This window comes from Barbatula barbatula (assembly GCF_947034865.1).
Source record: "Barbatula barbatula genome assembly, chromosome: 12".
NCBI lineage: Eukaryota > Metazoa > Chordata > Actinopteri > Cypriniformes > Nemacheilidae > Barbatula > Barbatula barbatula.
In genome coordinates, this window is record NC_136775.1 from 11,571,794 (window position 1) to 11,590,846 (window position 19,053).

A 19,053-nucleotide genomic window follows, 5' to 3' on the forward strand; every position below is an offset into this window, starting at 1 on the left:
TATACAACAGTTTAACTACTGTAACAGGTCTAAATGGAGGCATAACTGGAGGGAGAAAAAAACTAATTCTGTTCTGGAGCTGGTTTAAGGGAAATAAGAGAGGGGAGAACAGATGGAGAGATGGTAAATTGAGATGAAGAGACTGGGGTTAGTGTTCACAAAGTCTAGCTCTGTAATAACTGTAAGGTTGAGTCAAAACCTTAACTACGCTAATGTGAAAATTCAATATTTATACATAACTTTAGTTTTGAGTGACAAAGACGGATGGAAAGGAAGGATTTGTATCATAAACTAAACGTAATCAAACCCCCTCTGTGGCTCTCTCAGCTGTATTTGGTTTCAAATTGGTTGCTAATGTGTTTCAGTTTATATATAGTTGTATGGACACAGGGATTATCTATGGATGGAGATAGATTAATGGGAAAGGTGTTGCACGTGAGGTCTGTAAATGGTGTCCATCACTGAAGGTCTGTCTGGTTTGTGTAACTGTCTGTGAACAGTGCTTCCTGGTACAATATTATGGACTGCTTTTCATCTCAATGTATTTGTACCCTGACATGTAGATAAACAGAAATGAATTTGAGTTGATGTGTGAGATCTACTGGAGTGGTTAAAATACAAGTATAATGGCATGTCTAAACTGTAAATTGCAATGAATGTTTGACTGAAGTTATGCAGGTGGAATATAGAGTAACAGATGATGGAAGAGATACAGATTGGTGGTCAAAAAGAAAATAATGGAGAATGGAGAGAAGTTGGAACAGGGCAGGGAATTTCACAGTTGAAACAGATGCGCCTATCAAAAGACAGATGAGGGACCGGGATGGAGAGGCGGAGATGGTTCTGTTGGAATGGGTGATGGGTGGAGGAAGAGATAGAATGGGAGAAGGAAAAAGAGAGATGGATGACAGTAAAGAAAAGACAGATGGTGAGGTTACTCCCGTTTTGGTCGAAGTACTAATAGACACAGCTGTCGTGTGTGTGTGTGTGTGTGTGTGTGTGCGTGCGTGCGTGCGTGCGTGCATGCGTGTGCACGTAGGTCCAGGTATTTCTTATATCTCCAGTCAATCTAACACCACATGGCTGGTGGCAATCCTTAAATAGAATCTATCCCAGACCCTGACTCCTTGATTTCATTTTAAATATCTCCTGTACAAGAAAAATACTTAGTCAATGCTGATATTTAAATTGAGTCCATGAGCAAGAATGGCAGGTTCGTTAAGTCATGTTATTCCAGGATCTTGTGTCAACTAAGCATCTTCATGGTGACAATGGGAATGCTGTGGGTTAGCTTTAAGAATTATAGATCACCTCTTTGGAAATCTGCTGCCATCTGGTGGTGAAGGAAACAGAAACACTTTGTTCAAACACAATAGATCATGTAATTAACACTGGCTAAAATGTTTAATTAAGCTCATTATACCTGAAATGAATACCATACACAACATCAAGGCTTCATAAACAGGTGTGCGTGTGCGTTTCTGCGTTTCTGCGTTTCTGCATGCCTCTTGAAGCATGAATGGCTTTATCAAAGTGAATTAGGCATGAAGGGAAGAAAAGCTGAGGTGTCCCAGTGGATTTCATGTCAACAGAAAAACTGAGAATATGAAAAACACTCGCTCAACACCTGAGAGCAGAACATTAGCCTGGAGGCTCTCCTCCAGATAAAAACACATTACAGAAAGGACACATTAGCATAGTTGTATCGTTTTCTTTTTCCTTTGCTTATTATTTCTATATTTTGCTGGTACTGCCTGCAGGTAAAATGCTTTTATTTATACGACCGCACATAAGCGCAGTTAGGTTTTGGAGTTATGGAAGCGCTTTTGTTTTTGTTGCTGTTGAAACCTTAATTTTAGGAATAATACGCTTTGTGTGAAACTTTCAGAATGTTGACTTCGTTTAATTAATGTATGAAATGGTTAGAACTCAACATGATGATGTTTAAAATGAATTTTAGATCAAAACACATCCGTTTTCATTGAAGCACTGCTTGGGTTTAGTAGCTACAGCCAAACATGCGCAAAAAGCTTTCTAGCCACCAATTAATAGAATGAAATAAATTGGATTGTTATAGATAATAAAAAATAATTAAGTTACTTAATGATAAGGGTCAAAAGAAACAATGATAAGGGGAAAACAAACAATTTACTCGAACAAATTGCTTTGAAACTGTTTAAAAGTAGAAAATATTTTACATTTTCTGAACATTTCTTGCACAAGCTTACATCATGACTTTTCTCGGTGTTGTGATGCTTAGCCTACTTTACACAAGGTTATAAAAGACTGAAGGTATAACCAATAAAAACTCTGGTAACATCATCAGTTAATAATTAAAAATCACTATTGCATAATTTACAAGAACATTCATGTTTGTGTTTCTTATCTGACTAAAACTAAAAAGTGCTTTGAATAAAATTGTGTTATTCAGAATGGGGTATGTGCACTCGGAGCGATGACGTCTTTCCGCTAATATCTCTGACAGCTTACATCTGGCGCCATAGGGAATAATGGCGTTTCGCTCATAGGATTACGATCAACAACCAAAAAGGTGAAGCACTTCAGGCTATCCGTTTCAAGGTACATCAACAAATATGAAAAAAGCTCAGTGAACTTTTGCACTTACTAGCGTGATCACAGAGGCACTTAACAATGCTCACATCGTTATCAATTAGTGCTATGAGAGCGGACGTGACCTATAGCCGGCAACGATTTTAGAGGAAGTACGTAATCGTGCCGTGTGCATACACCCTATTTGTTTGACTGTCTAAATAATTGTTTGACTGTCACTAGGATAAGCATAGGCCTATAGATGTTCGTAAAGTGATAGCACACATAAAAATATACATGAACATGCTGATGCTGATCTCAAACACGAATCGGTCCCAACTCAAAGTCGTTTTCTGGTGTGGAACAGGTATTAAAACATTTAGCTCAGTGTTAGTAATTGTTTGCATGCAATTAAAGTGTACGGGGACCACAGGGACAGCTGTGGTCATCATTTACTTTTCTTGCATGCTAAAGAACAAGATCATGTGTGGATATTCCAAACCAACCGACCAATCGCTGTGTGAAAAATAACAAACAAAATTCATTTTTTGTGTTGACCAATGGAGAGTAACAAGATTGTTATCATTTGAAGATGGGTGCAAATAAATAAAAACTCTAAATGGGAACCTCACTGGTTCAAATCTTTATCAGAAACCTGTTTCCCTGAATTCAGCTGTTGACTTTGCCACAGCTGACCTAAAGCCACTGCCTGTAGATTTGTCTCTTTGTTTGCAATGTTAAAATGCTAGTAAGTAAATCCTACCTCTGAAAACTGCAATGACCTGTTAAAAAGGTGTTTAAGCATTACACAAGGACAGTGAAAGTATGACTGTAATTTTGCAGTGTTTCATTAGTTCCAATGGAATTTGCAAAGTTAATAAGAAATGAAATACTTCTGACGTTCTACATAAGCATTTTTTGGAAAGAGCAAGAAAATAAAGCTACATAAATATGTACAAATGTGGAGTTTTATTTGAATGTGTTATTAATCATGGGCGCAGAAAATGCTAAAGTAGATATAATACATACATTTCTCTAATTTATACAGAAAAACTACAGTGAAACAGTCAATGATTCTGTTTTAACCTAGATGCCCAATAGAGGGCACCAGATAGACAACAGTAAGCAGCAGTAGGGTTTACAATCTACATCCAAAGAAAACTTTGAATGTTAATGTGCCTTCGCAATATATTGCTATTTAGTTGATAGACAACCTTTGGGATATAACAGTTATATCTTCACCATAGACTGCGCTGTCTTCATGGAGGATTCATGTAATCTTGGTTCCAACGTAGTGACGCAGGACCAGAAACGGATTGAAAAGTTCTAGTGAGGTATTCTACTACATGTTACAACATAAGGATGCACTTAGGAGCTGTCTTGGGAGTAGAGCATGTGGTACAGTTGGTCACCGAAGATGCCTGAGTAGGTGGTGACAGCGCGAACAGTCTCGTCGTATGCGTTCCTTTATGCAGAGAGAGATACATATTGTCATAGGTAAACAGATTTTAAGTCAAGAGTTCTATATCATTGAGCATGTGTCATAATAAAATGCTACAAATTTCTACGTCTAAAGCCCTGAGAAGTCACTATGAGAAATACATAGTTTATACATAAAAACTTACTTGGCTTTCTCTTCTATCTTATAACCCTTGATTGTCTCTACATAACTGTTGGCAGTGCCAACACTCTTGTCATAGTAACCCTTTAGGGTGTCCATCACATTGGCAAAGGTTCCCTTTTCCTCGGCCTCTCTTGGCACCCGGAAGCTCTCCGCACCTGCAGGAGGCAGTAATATGTTTAGTACTCCTGTCATTTAGGCATTGTAATTGTAGTTAAGTGATTCTGGGCATTTTCCAAACAGAAGTGAGCAACCCTATGCCCTACTCCCTTCAGAGGGCTGAGCCCTTGAAGTGAACTCATTGAAGGGTCTAGAGCATTACTGTTTTTGTATTAGCACCTATTGTACTATTGCTCTTTGTATGGCATATCGCTTATTGCTCACTCTTTGTAAGTCGCTTTGGATAAAAGCGTTGTCTAAGTGACTAAATGTAAATGTAAATGTACTGTCTCTTGTGTATGCGTTTGGACCTCCCTTCACAAAGGGCATGACTGGCCAAATGTTCATTGTAAATTATATATTTTTAGCTACTGACTCTCTGTAGTCCTCTTTCATTAGATTTATCAGCAGCTTTTGTCACTATTAAGTATTAAACATTTTATTATAATCAAAAGGCTAGAATATTGGGTGTATCTCGCAGTTTTAAAGGTTTCCTAAACTGATTTTTTATTATGTTATACTGTTGTCTGAGGTCTACTTGTGACGTTTGCATGGTTTTCACATTTGAAAACATCAAAATCAATAAGTGAAAGGCTATTATCCACCCTGGTTTTCATGCCGGCTGAAGAAACACTCGTTTTTTTATGGGTGGGCCGTATTGAAGACTTGGAAGTAAACGCCCCCTGCTATGATTGGATAACAGTTCCAAAAAACAACAGTGTGCACTGTGATGTACGTTGTCTGTTTGACAAGCTACGTGCTTATTTGGAGTCTTCTGTAAACTTGGTTTGACAACGCAGGTTACACATAATCAGGATATATATAAAGCCATCTCTAACAAAGCAATAGTGACACATTGTACATGTATATTTGTTCCGGCTGGATTCAATATTGACGGCACAGCACTGCTTTTTAATCTCAGTATCTGCAAATCCAGCATTGACATGTGCCTTGTTTACAAAGGAATCCACGGTTAAATGAAGTGAACAAATGCTCAATGTGTTTCACCCACGTGAACAGGAACGTACTTCAAAATAAACTTCAACCACACATTCCGAGAAGAGACTGTGTTCTTCCATAACCAGGCGCTGCACAATGTTGCATGTTTGTTGCTTGGTCGCTCTAAACAAAAATAACAGTGAAAGAAAGCCTTACTTTTGCACATATGACACGGGGCTAGCCCTTAACTAAAGTGACATGGTTGCCAGATCTTCACAGAAAAAATGAGCAAATAAAGACAAGACGAAAACAAACCTTAAAATGCTAATTGTTTATATATTTTATAAGACCAAAAAATCTCAAAATCTGCAACAGACCATTTATTAAGACCTAAGTGCGGAGGCTTTTTGATCTTAGACCAAACAGCAAGCATAAAAGCGCTTATTACTAATGAAAATGTTTAACACAGCAAAAGAGAGCTGTGTGATCCAGCCTTCCAAGCATAAACGCATAAAGACATTTTTATCCAATAGGAAATATGTGGTTAGGCTAGGATAATTTGTCTCTTCCACTGCTTCTCTCCCCCTGTGGGAGCCCTGTGGCTAAATTTTTAGAAAACACAGGATGTCGTTAAATTTTTATGCTGACAACACGCAAATCTATTTACCTTTTAAGAAGAATGATCCATTGGCTGCAACTGCTCTCTCATCTTGCTTAGACGAGGTTAAATCCAGCATATCTCAAAAGTTTCCATCAGCGACGTATGCTTGCAAAGATCAAACACTTTCTCACTGAAAAGACTTTGGAGATGGCTATTCATGCTTTTATTACATCACGTCTTGATTATTATAACTCTTTATATTGTGACAGCCCAAAACGCTGTCTTCCTTCAAAAAAGGGATCATGCCACTCCACTCTTGAAGGCCTTTATTGGCTACCTGTTCAATTCAGAATACATTTTAAAATCCTATTTTGTTTTTAAATCTCTATGCCATATAGCACCCATCTATTTACCCGAATTGCTGCATAGGTATGTCCCCTTTGAGAAGCCTTAGATCTTGTGATCAGAACCTTCTTTTTATTCCGCATTCTAGACTTCTCAGTAATTGGGCTTTGCCTTTGGAACAACTTGCAGGTAGAGATCCAAATGGCCCCTAGCCTGCCTATTTTTAAGCCTCTTTTAAAAACACATTAGTTTTCTTTGGATTATTAGGATTTAACTTTTGCCCAACAGTGTTTTATTTTTGTGATTGTAGTATTTGTATTCCTGTGTTTTATCTTTATGGTTTTGTATTCCTAATTGAATGGTACTGTCTTTTACTGTAAAGCACTTTTGTCAGCCTTCTGGCTGTTTTAAACGTGTTATATATAAATAAACCATCTTAAAACTTGAATATTACCTTGGCAACGCCGCAAGTGCATTCTTAATCCAGCGCTTTTAAAAAAAAAAAAAAATGTTGTAATACTTCTTGCTGAATATTGTGTAATTGTTATATTTCACCTTCTTTTTTCAATCCACTTCGTATTTATAAAGGAAACATATGATAAAGGACACTTATAAACAAGTAGCTATTAACTAAATTATCTCATTCTATATTTTAACCATCTTAAATCATATTTATCACTGTCAAAAATAGTGTAAAACAAATACAAACTAAATTATTGTACAAACATTTAGGTAACATCAAAATCCCGCTCCATATTTGCTTTAAAATGCGTTGCGAGACCTCGTAATCCAAGATAGTGTTATTGATCGCACTTAACGCACTTCCTTGAAGTGATCATGGCATGTCCCCATCGCTAATGGACTTCTGAAAGGGTCCTTCCCTAAAAGGGCGTATAAATGCCGTTTGGAAAATGCCCTCTGTGTGTGTGCGTGCATGTTTTACATACTGAGAGCCAGCAAAGAAGTGAGTACTGTGATAGCCAGTAGCTTGTTCATTATGTCTGTCAGATCTGAGGAATTTGATACAACACTATTTAGAACATGGCAACACAACAAGAGTGACTATGCTTTTACTTTAGATCATAAAGTTTTGACTGATTTTACGCAATATTGCAGGTAATTTCTTGCGCCAATAAATCAAACACATCGACACATCTATATTCTTATTATTTTGGTGATATTATCATTTTTAAACCTCAGTATTTCTACAATACATTTGATAGTTGTATCATGTGTATTGATGGAATACTACAGGTTTCTTCCATGGGTGCTGAGTAATCATTCATCATAAATATGTCAGATTATGTAAACATTTACCAGCTACTACAATTTAAAAAATACTTACAGTTTCTCCTCAGAAGTAGATGTGTCAGACTGAGAGCAGCAAAAAATCTTTGGCCTACCTTATATATGGGTGTATCTGATGTATTGACCTGATAACTCATGTGCCAAAGTGCAAGTCTCTCAGATAAATGTGAGTGTGTGTTTATGTTTTTGTGCAGCTGTGTTTTCTTTAACTGGAGGTTGTAAGATAAAACTGAACTGTTGAACAAAGAGTCTCAAGAGGGGGTTCACAAAATGTAGAACTCTGAAAAATAATCTTTAAAACAGTGACTGAGAACTACAATGATCATTCACATTTCCAAATAAGATTAAGTTTATTCATTGAGACATTCGAAAATAAGGCATTTAATAAAAGATTGTTTGTACAGTAAAACAATGTGAGATTTTATTACTATTTAATTATGTAATTTGCGTCCACAAACAGAGATTATAAAAGGGATTTAATAAAGAAGCCAGTTTGTCTTGCGCAATTGAACTTCTACACGTTTACAATTGAAGTCCCAAGTCTGTTGACACGTCATCCTGATTACTTAAATGTTATTTTGTCCATGATAATCATATTTAGCGGTTCAAATCTTGCCATGGAATTGTTTTGGCCACGCCGTGGAATTTTTTGTCTGTTTCAGTTTCAGTGGAAGGATTCAGATGTTGTGATGAATCATGAATGTGATCATTAAGCTAAAAGACTTAAGTGAAGTGAAAGAAATATCTGTTTCTTTGAACTGTAATGATTAACTTATCAGTCTTGTTCAATATATGAATATTAGGTTGTTTTTTAGTTGGCTTGTAGCTGAATGCATAAAATATTCAAAACCTTTGATTATCTAATCGCCTTACGAACTTTTTTAGGTCATTCACATCTTTAAAAATATGATGCTTTCTTGGACTAAAATAAATCAATGTGTAAATAAAAACTACAAACTTTAATACATGAATTGTACTATGTTAAAACATAGAATATGAGCTTATATGAGCATATGCTTTGTCTTTTTTAAATTTAAATCTAATGAGTTTACATTTCTAAAATAATTAACAAATTGTGGATGTTTATTGTTGTGTGTTTCTTTGCTGTAGTATGCGATACAGTACACTCAATAAATACATTTATAGCTATATCATTTGCCACAAAATGAATAATAACAATTTCTTATGAAAATTGGAATGCACAATATATCATCGCTCAAATCAGGATCGATTCCGATAAGATATAAATAATTTTCTCTGTTTAAACCACTTCAGCTACACGCTGTTCACAGTAAAATTGAGAACTTGAGGATACTTTTCTGGGCTGCTCTGCAAGAACATCTATAATTTGTTTATTAAATAAAAAGTATACCACAACAGTTAAAGAATCTTTAACTAGTGTGAGGTAAGCTGGGTACATTATTTTCATGGAAAAGTTTTGAACTAAATATTACTCCAATGTTTTTAAATTAAAGCAGTTGTCCACTTTTTGCCTTTTGTTTCAGGCTCAGAATTGTTTTAATTAATATTAAAAAACTGTATATCGGCCAGCATTTTGGTTATCCGCTTCCAATGTAGAATAATTGTTATTTATCGTTATTGGCCCAGATTTACATTTCAGTGCATCCCTAGAAGTAGGACTGCTGCTTGCCACAACGCCATGTTGTGCTGTGTCTGAGGTATTATCTTCTGGTCAAGTATGGCTTGAGCTACCCAATAAATGCTTGCATTAGCAAGAACTATTAAACCCACCACCATTTGAAAGTAAAGGGTCACTTGACTGAAAAGGGTCACTTATCTTAAAAACCTTGATCTGAGTGTATATCTCTGAGTTTTTGCAAATGCATAAAATGTGAATAGAACTTTTTATCTGAAGGTATTCATATTTTGTGGATTTAAAAAAATGTAATTCTTAAAAGATACAAAAGGGGCTTTGGTCAACACTGTACAATATACTAAACTAATAAAGAATGCTTTTAAGACACACTTTTCATACTTACACAATAAACATACATAAACCTTTGCAAAGTTTGCATTATCCAGAGATCTTTATTTAGAGTCGTTTTGTTTACTTGAGTCACACAAAATCACCCAATACTCATAACTCTATTAATGCTGGACAGGATGTTATTCTTTCTTGAAATGAACAGAACAGTATCAAATGCACAGATACAGTATATACACGCAAAAACTGGATTCACATAATAGCTGGACTGGACATTCAGAATATGATCCAATTATTGAAGCTGTGAAAATGCATGTTGTAATGCAGCTTTAATACATATTATCTGCATGTATAAAATAAGTCTAAATTGAACACGGTTCGGCTGATCTATCCTATCTGACGGAGTCAGAGGTTAACTTGTTAATTATCAGCAGGCATGACGGTATCCAGGACTGGCTTGATGTTGTTGATGGCTCGGTCCAGGGTTTCACCAATGTATGGGCGCAGATATTGGCCATAAACACCAAGAAGACTCCTGCGAGCTTGATCCACAACAGGATCCAGCTCTGAGGCCAAACCGCTGGAAGAACCAAACAAGACCACCGTTTTACACACGTGAAACATCTGAATGTGAAAGAAATGGAAATGTCAGTGGGGTTTGTTTGAGTTTAAAGTCCTTACCTAAGGATCTTAATGGCGCTTTCCACTCTTGGGCGTTTCATGATTTCTTCCAGGGTCTCTTTGGCTTTTTGTCCTGTTGGTGAGCTCTGCATCAGTGGTTCGACAGCAGCTGTAAACTTACTGTAGGCGTTGACAAGCCTTTTGAAGAAAACAGCCTTCAGCCCCTCATATTTCTCCACTAACTCCTTGTCCGGATCTGGAATGGGTTCTGCCCAGACACACACCGACACTAAAAAACAAAGTCAATGCTTTTTTAGAAGGGCTAAACTAGCCAAATATGGAGAGGTGCTGATCAGTTTCAAGTCAGGTGACTGTTATTCTGAGGTCCCAGAGTCTTGCATTGTCATGCAATGAAAAGTTTGGAGCAGTTAGGTATAATTATGTCTATGTGATTTCATCACAATAAGGATGTGATTTGAAGAGTAACATGCAAATGTCTTATATAGACCACCTTTTTAATGATTGGCACAATCACTATATGCCATTAAACAGTGTGTCACAGAGATGAAGAGGCCCCAGGCCTTCTGTTTAAATGTACAGTAACTGTGTTTTTTCAGGTTCTCTTTCTTTATGCACCAATTAATGAAGAGGTCCAGACATGCTAGTGAGAAACTCTAAAGAGCCCAAGAACTTGAATCTTACCTTGGAGTGCAAGGATGAGAGCTAATGTCAGCTTCATCTACAAGAGGAGAAAAATTATATATATTCTTGCTGAACATCTTCAGAATATCACCAATTTTTGCAGGTTCAATGTTGGAGATCTACACACAGTCATGTACAACGTCCTATATAACTGTAGATGGTAAATAAGCTAAATGTTGTCACACTAAAAAGATGCATTTGAGGTTTTTATTTATGCATGCATAAATGTCAGGAGCAGATACTTTACCTTGTGCTAGTAAGATTCCTGTAGAGAGAAATGAAGGACTGAAGTCAACTGCACCAGCTGAGTCTGCAGTTATACTGTCTGGCATCCACCCCTATATCTGTCTGACCGCTTGACCAAATAGACGTCATCACAAACACACACATGCATACACAATCGTTGCTAATCGCACACATCTGCCCACACTGCATCCATGCACACAAACCCACGCAGATGGACCTACTGTCCCTAAAGGACAAACACACACACATACTCAAAGTCCACTGTTCCCTGTCTGTGGATTAATGAGATGGTAGAATGTCTATGAAATCTTTGATCAAATATTTGTGTGCGTGTGTTCTGTTTAAATCAAGTCGATCAATATGTTAAAGATACACAAGATGCATTTCTTACAAACGTCAGATTGCTTTTTTGGTAGCTTCTTATGAAAAAAACAATGCAATATGCAAATACACATTTAAACTTATGCATGTTTAGTCATGGATCACTTTTAACTTTATTCACTTATTACTTGCATTTAATGTTTTGGCACTAAAATCATGAATTGACCTTATATTGGAAAGCTGTTTAATTTCTCTTGCAAGAGTGCCAGAATCTATTTTTTTAGGACTTGATGTACATAAGCCAATAAGGGTTAAGCAAAGGCTGTCCAAAGGTTATGAACAGCTTTCCACATACTCAATAGACAGCTAGACGCAGTGAACTTTCAACTTTGGAACATAACGTGTCTAATCTATAATATGTGGTCTAATTTATTTATGTATTAGTTTTTCTGGTATGTTTTGGTATGTAATATTTAGTGATGGTATTGTTTTTGGCATATAATATATTTTCTAGTTTTGTCCCTCTCATTTAGTTCTGTGATATAATCCAGTATATAGTTTCATGTGCGGATAAAATGTGCAGAAAATGATTTCCCCACGTTTTTCAAGTGTTTTAATGTATAATGTATGCATTGCACTGTTGGACAGTTATTAAGTTTTACTGCAATGGAATGACTACAATCGACAACTGGTTTGCTGTACAAATTTTCAAAAACCTAAATATTGAACAGCATAAAAATGAGTTTTGAATGAAAGTTTATCAGGTTGATCTGAAGGTGGACGCTCTATTTTTTAGTCTCTCCCACAAAGAGCTTGCGCTGCCTTTAGCCCATTCTACATAAGAGTCAGCAGTCTGTTTGAAATGTTCCTCATAATACATGTCAGCAAAATCAGCCACTGTGCTGCCAACATTTAGGACTTTAGCCTTTGTTTCCCTGTCACAAACAAACATACACAAACATTTAGATAAGTAAATAAATTTACAACTCTTGAATTTCTCTGCAAGACTGATTTCAATTTGTCTTATTTTGTGAAATGAGAGACAGAAATTAAATCTAGTGGTTGTACCTGTATGCTTGCTTTGCTCTTTCTAAAATCCCAGCAGTTTCCTCTGGACTTTGAGATGGCAACGGGTCTGATGCTATCATACATGCTGAGGACACCATTTAAAGATTTAAAAATGATGTTGAAGAACATAATTGGTTGAGGTTTTTCTATGTATTTTGTCATTATTGTGTCATATATATGTATAAATAAAATACAAATGCATAAACATAAGCAGACCTTGCAACTTCAAGACCAGAACAAAGAGCATCAATCTTGACATCTGCATTAAAACAATCAGCAATATTACAATTTAACTAGTTTATAATTGAATTGTAATTTGTGCTTATAGACTGTCTTGTTCATTAGTACACTTTGATACTAACAAAAAAAAACTATTTAGACATGTATGTAGTAAATGTATACCTTCACGGGTCTTTTTCCCTTCAGTTAAACAGCCAGCTTGCTTTGTTGTTTTTGTGATGAGCTTTGTCTTGGGTTCAGTCAGATTTCTTTGAGCGATATCTTGCTGCAGTAGTGCTGTATTTGAATCAATTAAATTTCCGAGAAACCGATGACAGATCATTTCTGAGCAGCCACTGCATGATGTTTGTTTAGACAATGGCCATGTTGCAAGGCAAATAGGAAATAAAGCATTTGTTGAGAGTGTCCACAAATCATAATAATAAATGTTTCAATTGAATAAATGGTATATAATGTCTTGTTTATGGGTTTTGTGTGATTTGGGATCAGAGGCCATTTGACTTCAGAGCCATTGCAGCACATTTTAAGTTTTGTGTGGGTGTGTGCGGGGGGAGCTAATATTGGATTAATGTATAAAATAGCTGCCTATGATTACAAGATATTATTGATAAATGCCATGTTAAGATTGTGAGATGTTGTTGTTAAGAAAGTACATCTGTAAAACTATTTGGATATTACCTGAATAATATTTTTGTATTTATATAATTTTTTTATTTAAACTAATCTGATCATCCACATTAAGAAGTTTACATTGTTTTAACCTTAAACCAGCATAACCAATATAAATGCTCTTTATTTCTCACTATCATTCTAGAGACATTTGGTAACGGGATGTAATTCTAGGAAAGGAGGTCAGATAACAGTCCATTTTATCACTGAAGCTGAGAGGTTAAAATTAATCATGAATGTACTGATCATTGACAAAGGACAAACAGTGACTTTAGCCTGATGTGGGGTGATGGTGGAAGGTGGTTGACCTCTAGTTGTCTGTAAATACATGTTTACATTTTTTGTGGCTATACTTTTTCTTTATCAGCGTGTACTTCCACTTGATATCAAAACCGTGATCTTGGTTTTCCTATATGCTCTACACTGTATAGTTTGTTAATGTGTATATATATATTTTTAAGCCTGTACACTGTGAATAATCTGATTTCAAAATGTCCTTCAACAAAGGTAATAAAGTAACTTGATGAAATGCTTTTTGGGGAGTTTATTATTTTTTTTCTATAGGCCACTGAATAAGATTAGTTTTATGGTGATGCTAACCAAGATTATTTTGTTGACTGGACTGATTGTTTTAAATCCCAGTATGCACTGCAGCATGTGAAATGTGGTTAAATTGACTGGATTACTGTTTTACTGTTAACAGACTGTTGTTGTTCTCATTGTTAATTGCTTGTCATAAATTATGTTCTTTATTTAATTATTGTTGATTGTTACTTTGACATTTGTGTAATAGCCCCTACCTACCTAACAGAGCTTCCATCACACTACAACCCATCACGCTCTCTAAGATCTCAGGACTTTTGATAACACCTAGAATAACTAATTCCACCAAAGGGGGTCGAGCTTTCTCATACACCTAAACTCTGGAATAGCCTTCCTGATATTATTCGAGGATCAGACACACTCGCCCAGTTTAAATCTAGATTAAAGACGCATCTTTTCCGCCAAGCATTCACTTAATGCAAAATATGCTAAATAAACCACCAGGAGATGCTGACATTAGATATTATTTACTAGAATAATTGAATTTATTATATAAAACACCATGTAGCGTGTTTTACCCTTTTTTTGTTTGTTTTTTTGTCGTTTTTCCCCTGTAAAGCTGCTTTGGAACAATGCAAATTGTGAAAAGCGCTATATAAATAAAATTGAATTGAATTGTAATGAGTGTTGCTATTTAAAGTGCATTCAAAACAAATGTACCAACAGTTATTTGACTAATGACTAAGTTATTTTTTAGTGGTGAGACATTACTTAAATTAAGTGTAAAGTTAAGTAAACGTTTGTCCTGAAGTCTTAAACTTTCAAGTGTTTTAAAATTAAGCATTTATTAAATTAAAAATTAAATTAATTTGCAATAAATGCAAACATACGGAAAAAAATAAAGATATTTATTTCATGTATTTTTACATATCTTCGCATGTTTGCTTTTTTGTTTTGGTATTCATTTTGGGATATATTTTTAATAATTTTGCTAGGGCTTGGGATTCCATATTTGTGTAGGCTACATGTAATATGAAAAATAATTTATATTCAGTATTTCGTTGTCAGGTGTAAAAACCTTTACCCTGCTTTATGTAAAATATGAATATTGCTAATGCAACGAAAACAATAAATACCCTTTACTATTTATTACTTTTTCATTCCACAAAACAAACTATTGTACAGATATCACAAATAACACTCAGATGACAACAGCTCATTGTAACCTTTGCGCCAATTGATATTACATTCATGATTTAAAGTTTTATGAAGCGTGGGTCACTGTTTTTATTAATTGAAGCTTTCTGACATCTTCTGCTTCATCTTCTCAAACTGCTCAGTAAACCAGTTCCTGTCAAGACATAAACACCATGATCAATTAGAAATACAAATGGCTTTTATATATAGCACATGAATATCTGAAAATGGGTTTAAAAAACACATATTTCAAAAATATATTTCATGGGTATATGTCAATCTTACTTAGTTTTGATAGCAAATTCACTGTTTTCAATTTGCTCAAAGGTGTTTTTGGTCTTCTGTGTCAGGTCATCAGTAATATCCTTCACCTGGCTGTGGAAGCTGGCGAAACGCTGCTCCAGTGTTGGCTCTTCCTGGGCCTCTGTTTACATTTGAATTGTAAGTTATTGTATTTTTGTATACACGACTGTTTGAAACTGAACTCGGATGTGCAGTATGGTCAGAGCAAGTCACCTGTGTGTGCGGCCAGCACAAGCATCAACACAGCTGCTGCGAGGTACAGTTTCATCTTTTCAATTCGTCCTGTAACACAGAGTAAATTAAACCACTTAAAAAAGCCAAATGATCATGTCGTCTTTGAAATGGTTCGATAAAAAGGTCATTTTTTCTACACTTCGCTGTTCAGAATGTAGCAATTTCAGAAACAATGAAATGTAATTGCATTAAACGCAAAAGGCAGATTATTAAAATACATGTTGGGACAAATAAGACGTTCGTTGATTTGGGATTATTTTCTTGATAAAAACATTACCCTGTAAACAATCTATGTCTATCTTTTTTTTAGATTTTTAGAAACATTCTTCCGACGATGCCAAGTCATGACGTCTAGATGTCGCCCAAATACAGCTTATTGTTCTTTACTTGCAGCGCGCAACAAACAAAAATGTGTTTTACCAATAAAGTGTCACTCTTGCGCTATACATGGTCTGTTAAAAAGTGGTGATAAAAACAAGAAAATATTTCAAATGTAAGTGCCCATACCCTTCTTGCAGTCCTCAAGAGAGTTGAGTTGAGATAGTAATGCCTCACAGATGAACGTGGGCTCTTTATAGCTCTACAGAGCTGACGTCCAATAAAAACACCACCTCCGACATGTTAAGACCTCCTGCGCTTTGCTTAGGGTCCACGCAGGTCCGTTTTGATTTCTGTTTGTTTTTATACTGCAAATAGAAAAAACGTTGCATAATGGTAAACATGTTGTAGACCTGCATGGTGAATTGAGATATATCAAAGTGGATGTATTATCTGAAACCTTTGAAACGGCAACATTAGTCACAATAACAACTATTAAAACAATAATAACGGCTCAAGTGTTAATTTAATTAAACGTTTGATTGTGAAATGTCCATTTATTATCAGGGATTTTTGAAAACAAAGATCCATAATCTGAATTGTCCTAAATTGTATACAGACCTATAAATCTAAAAGTAGCCCTGCTGTTAAGGTTGTACACAGATCTCTGTCATGTTAAAGTTGGTCTTTGACCTGCCATATCATTAGGTCAGATATAGAGAGACTTGTGTTTAAGATTGTTTATCTAAATAGTTAGATAAGTTAGTACTGAGGCTCCAAGCACAACAGAGATGCTGGACTGTGTTAACCTCTAACGCAACAGTTTTATTATAACCACCTTTGGATTTTTACTGATCTATAGATCAGCAAGATGATAAGATCTAATAACCTTTATTACCCTTTATTGATCTAACGCATGCGTGTCTTCATAATTTTATTAATGCTTTTTTATTGTATAACATATTCAGAGTAGTATTTACAGTATGTTTCTATTTTGTGTATATATGCCTATTGTATATAAGAACAGACACCTTTTACATTACCATTCACATCATGCTGCAGGACTAGAGACGTTAAATTTTGTATCTTATTTCAACAGTAAAATAGAGTATTGCTTTAAAGCCAAGGTAAGGTTATACTATTTAATGTAATGTTTTAAAATACAACCGAGGCTTTGAACTTTGTCATCAGTGACCAAAAGTCCAACACAGTGTGGGCAGCTTTCACTGCAATTCTCTTTCATTTTTCAGGTGTTTTTTATTCATATCTCAGTGTCCCTTTTTCTTTGCACAGTAATGCGGCACATCTATTAAAATACATAATCTTGATGGGAAATGTTTTGCTTAAAGCTGCCGACGGCAAAAAAAAACGATGCTAGCGTCTAGACTTAAACGAAGGGAAGTGAGACTCCATAAAAACAAGGCCATTGTGTGGAATCACAACAAGAGACAGTGAACTACAGTTACCTCACTTGTCACATTTGAAGATGAAAAGTCTGTGGGTGTGAGGTAGTGAGGGGGATTATGGTTGAGACATTTTCTTTGTGACTGTTAACCATGATTTGTCCAGCAGACTCTAGAAAACTTAAAGTCATTTATCTAAAGCTATTTAAATAATCCCAAATGGGTAACTGCTTGGCTATTTACTGCTCATGCATGCATAATGCCATCTCTTTCTTGTAGCTGTTAAAGATGGCCCATAATCGTCTAATTTGGTTGGGAATGAATGATTCTTGTCTAGTCGGTAGCATGGTGTGCCATTTCAGCGTCTTTGTTGACCTTTGAGACAAGATGTGTGAAATACAAGTGTTGGAATGCAAAGTGTAAGTGTATTAAAGATGCTGTGATCTGAAGTTTAAAACATTGCTTGTTTTGTTCTCATATAAAAACCTGGTTCTGAATTAAGTGTGCATCTGAAGAAAAATGTTCTGAAAGTAAGAGCCTTTTACTTAGAAAATAGGGAGTAGCCAAGATTATGACATAACTCTTCAGAGTGAAGATGCTTGTTATGCAATCTTTTCTTTTGTTCTTTCTTTTTCTTTATATGGCTTTCCATTCGGCTCATGTTTTGAGTATAAGATCCTTTGATGTTTGTGATCTAGTGATTGAAGCAAACCTACATTCACATTACAAATATTTTTCCAAATGCAAAATAAATTAGGAATTCAGCAGAAAGAAGACTGTCAAGGGGCTTAAGAACAGTATTGTCTGTGAAGCATTAGGACTGACCGTATCCGAAAATAAAATTAATTAAGACAGACAGAAGAAGGGTGGCATCTACTGGCAATATGTATGCAACAAAGCTCATACTGTGTGTTAGGTGTTCTTTCCAAATGTGTTAAGTCTTATTCTGTTTGTGTGTGTAGTTTGTACAGTAATGCATCTAGATAACAAACACAAGATGTGAAAGATTAAAAAGAAAAACAAACCACGGGCGCAGCACGTACCTTTACACAGCAGACCTGCAGATAAACAAATGGAATTTGGATGCAGATCTCAACATGTCCACATTGACATTGAATGGTAAAAAGGCACAGGCACAATTATAATGGAGTGAGAACAGTAGCCTTGATCCAGGCATAAACATAATGGCATTGACAAGTTTTATTGACAAGAGTTCCTATATTATATGCATAGGCAATGGTTTTGATGTACAGCAAATGCACTAAATTATTTGTTTATCTTACTGTAGGTTTATAAAAGTACTAAATGTTCAGAGTATGAAAGCTGAAGAAAGAATTAGATGTTTTTTTGTCAAAGGCGACTAAAGGATGGGCAAATATGTTCTTTATTTTTTTTAAATAATTTAAACAACATGAAATAGTTAATATATGTATTTAATATGTATTTAAATCGTAATTCAGTTAAATGTGAAGCCTTATATTTAACAAATCAAATCTTCTGTTTGAAAGTTGTTTAATGTATTTTAAGTTCAGTTGGAACTGGCCTCTGCAATATTTTTTAGTGTTATTTGCTACATTTCCCCATCAGCACACAATAATGTGAAGGTGATTCAGATAAATGATTGAATTCCTCATTTATACCAATATTGATTATTGCTCTCACACAAAAAAAACAGAAAAAAATTTGGTTAACAGTGCAACCTTAGGAAAACCTTTTTTGG

General features: G+C 35.4%; 3 protein-coding genes across 3 annotated transcripts; all 3 read right to left on the bottom strand.

Moving 5' to 3' along the window:
• Positions 1–3,500: 3,500 nt before the first annotated feature.
• Positions 3,501–7,691, bottom strand: apoc2 (apolipoprotein C-II). The gene is made up of 4 exons (XM_079469216.1): positions 7,561–7,691; positions 7,163–7,225; positions 4,176–4,329; positions 3,501–4,015 (listed from the first exon to the last, which is right to left on the bottom strand). Exons 1-4 carry the CDS (start codon positions 7,658–7,660, stop codon positions 3,919–3,921), a joined length of 414 nt encoding a protein of 137 aa, XP_079325342.1. The 5' UTR covers positions 7,661–7,691; the 3' UTR covers positions 3,501–3,918.
• Positions 7,692–8,583: 892 nt separating this feature from the next.
• Positions 8,584–13,162, bottom strand: apoa2 (apolipoprotein A-II). Its single transcript, XM_079469217.1, has 7 exons — positions 12,829–13,162; positions 12,643–12,685; positions 12,427–12,511; positions 11,039–12,293; positions 10,792–10,828; positions 10,150–10,378; positions 8,584–10,048 (listed from the first exon to the last, which is right to left on the bottom strand). Exons 5-7 carry the CDS (start codon positions 10,826–10,828, stop codon positions 9,889–9,891), a joined length of 426 nt encoding a protein of 141 aa, XP_079325343.1. The 5' UTR covers positions 11,039–12,293; positions 12,427–12,511; positions 12,643–12,685; positions 12,829–13,162; the 3' UTR covers positions 8,584–9,888.
• Positions 13,163–15,011: 1,849 nt separating this feature from the next.
• On the bottom strand, positions 15,012–16,531 carry apoc1 (apolipoprotein C-I). The gene is made up of 4 exons (XM_079470593.1): positions 16,120–16,531; positions 15,592–15,660; positions 15,361–15,499; positions 15,012–15,229 (listed from the first exon to the last, which is right to left on the bottom strand). Exons 2-4 carry the CDS (start codon positions 15,644–15,646, stop codon positions 15,169–15,171), a joined length of 255 nt encoding a protein of 84 aa, XP_079326719.1. The 5' UTR covers positions 15,647–15,660; positions 16,120–16,531; the 3' UTR covers positions 15,012–15,168.
• Between the last annotated feature and the right edge of the window lie 2,522 nt (positions 16,532–19,053).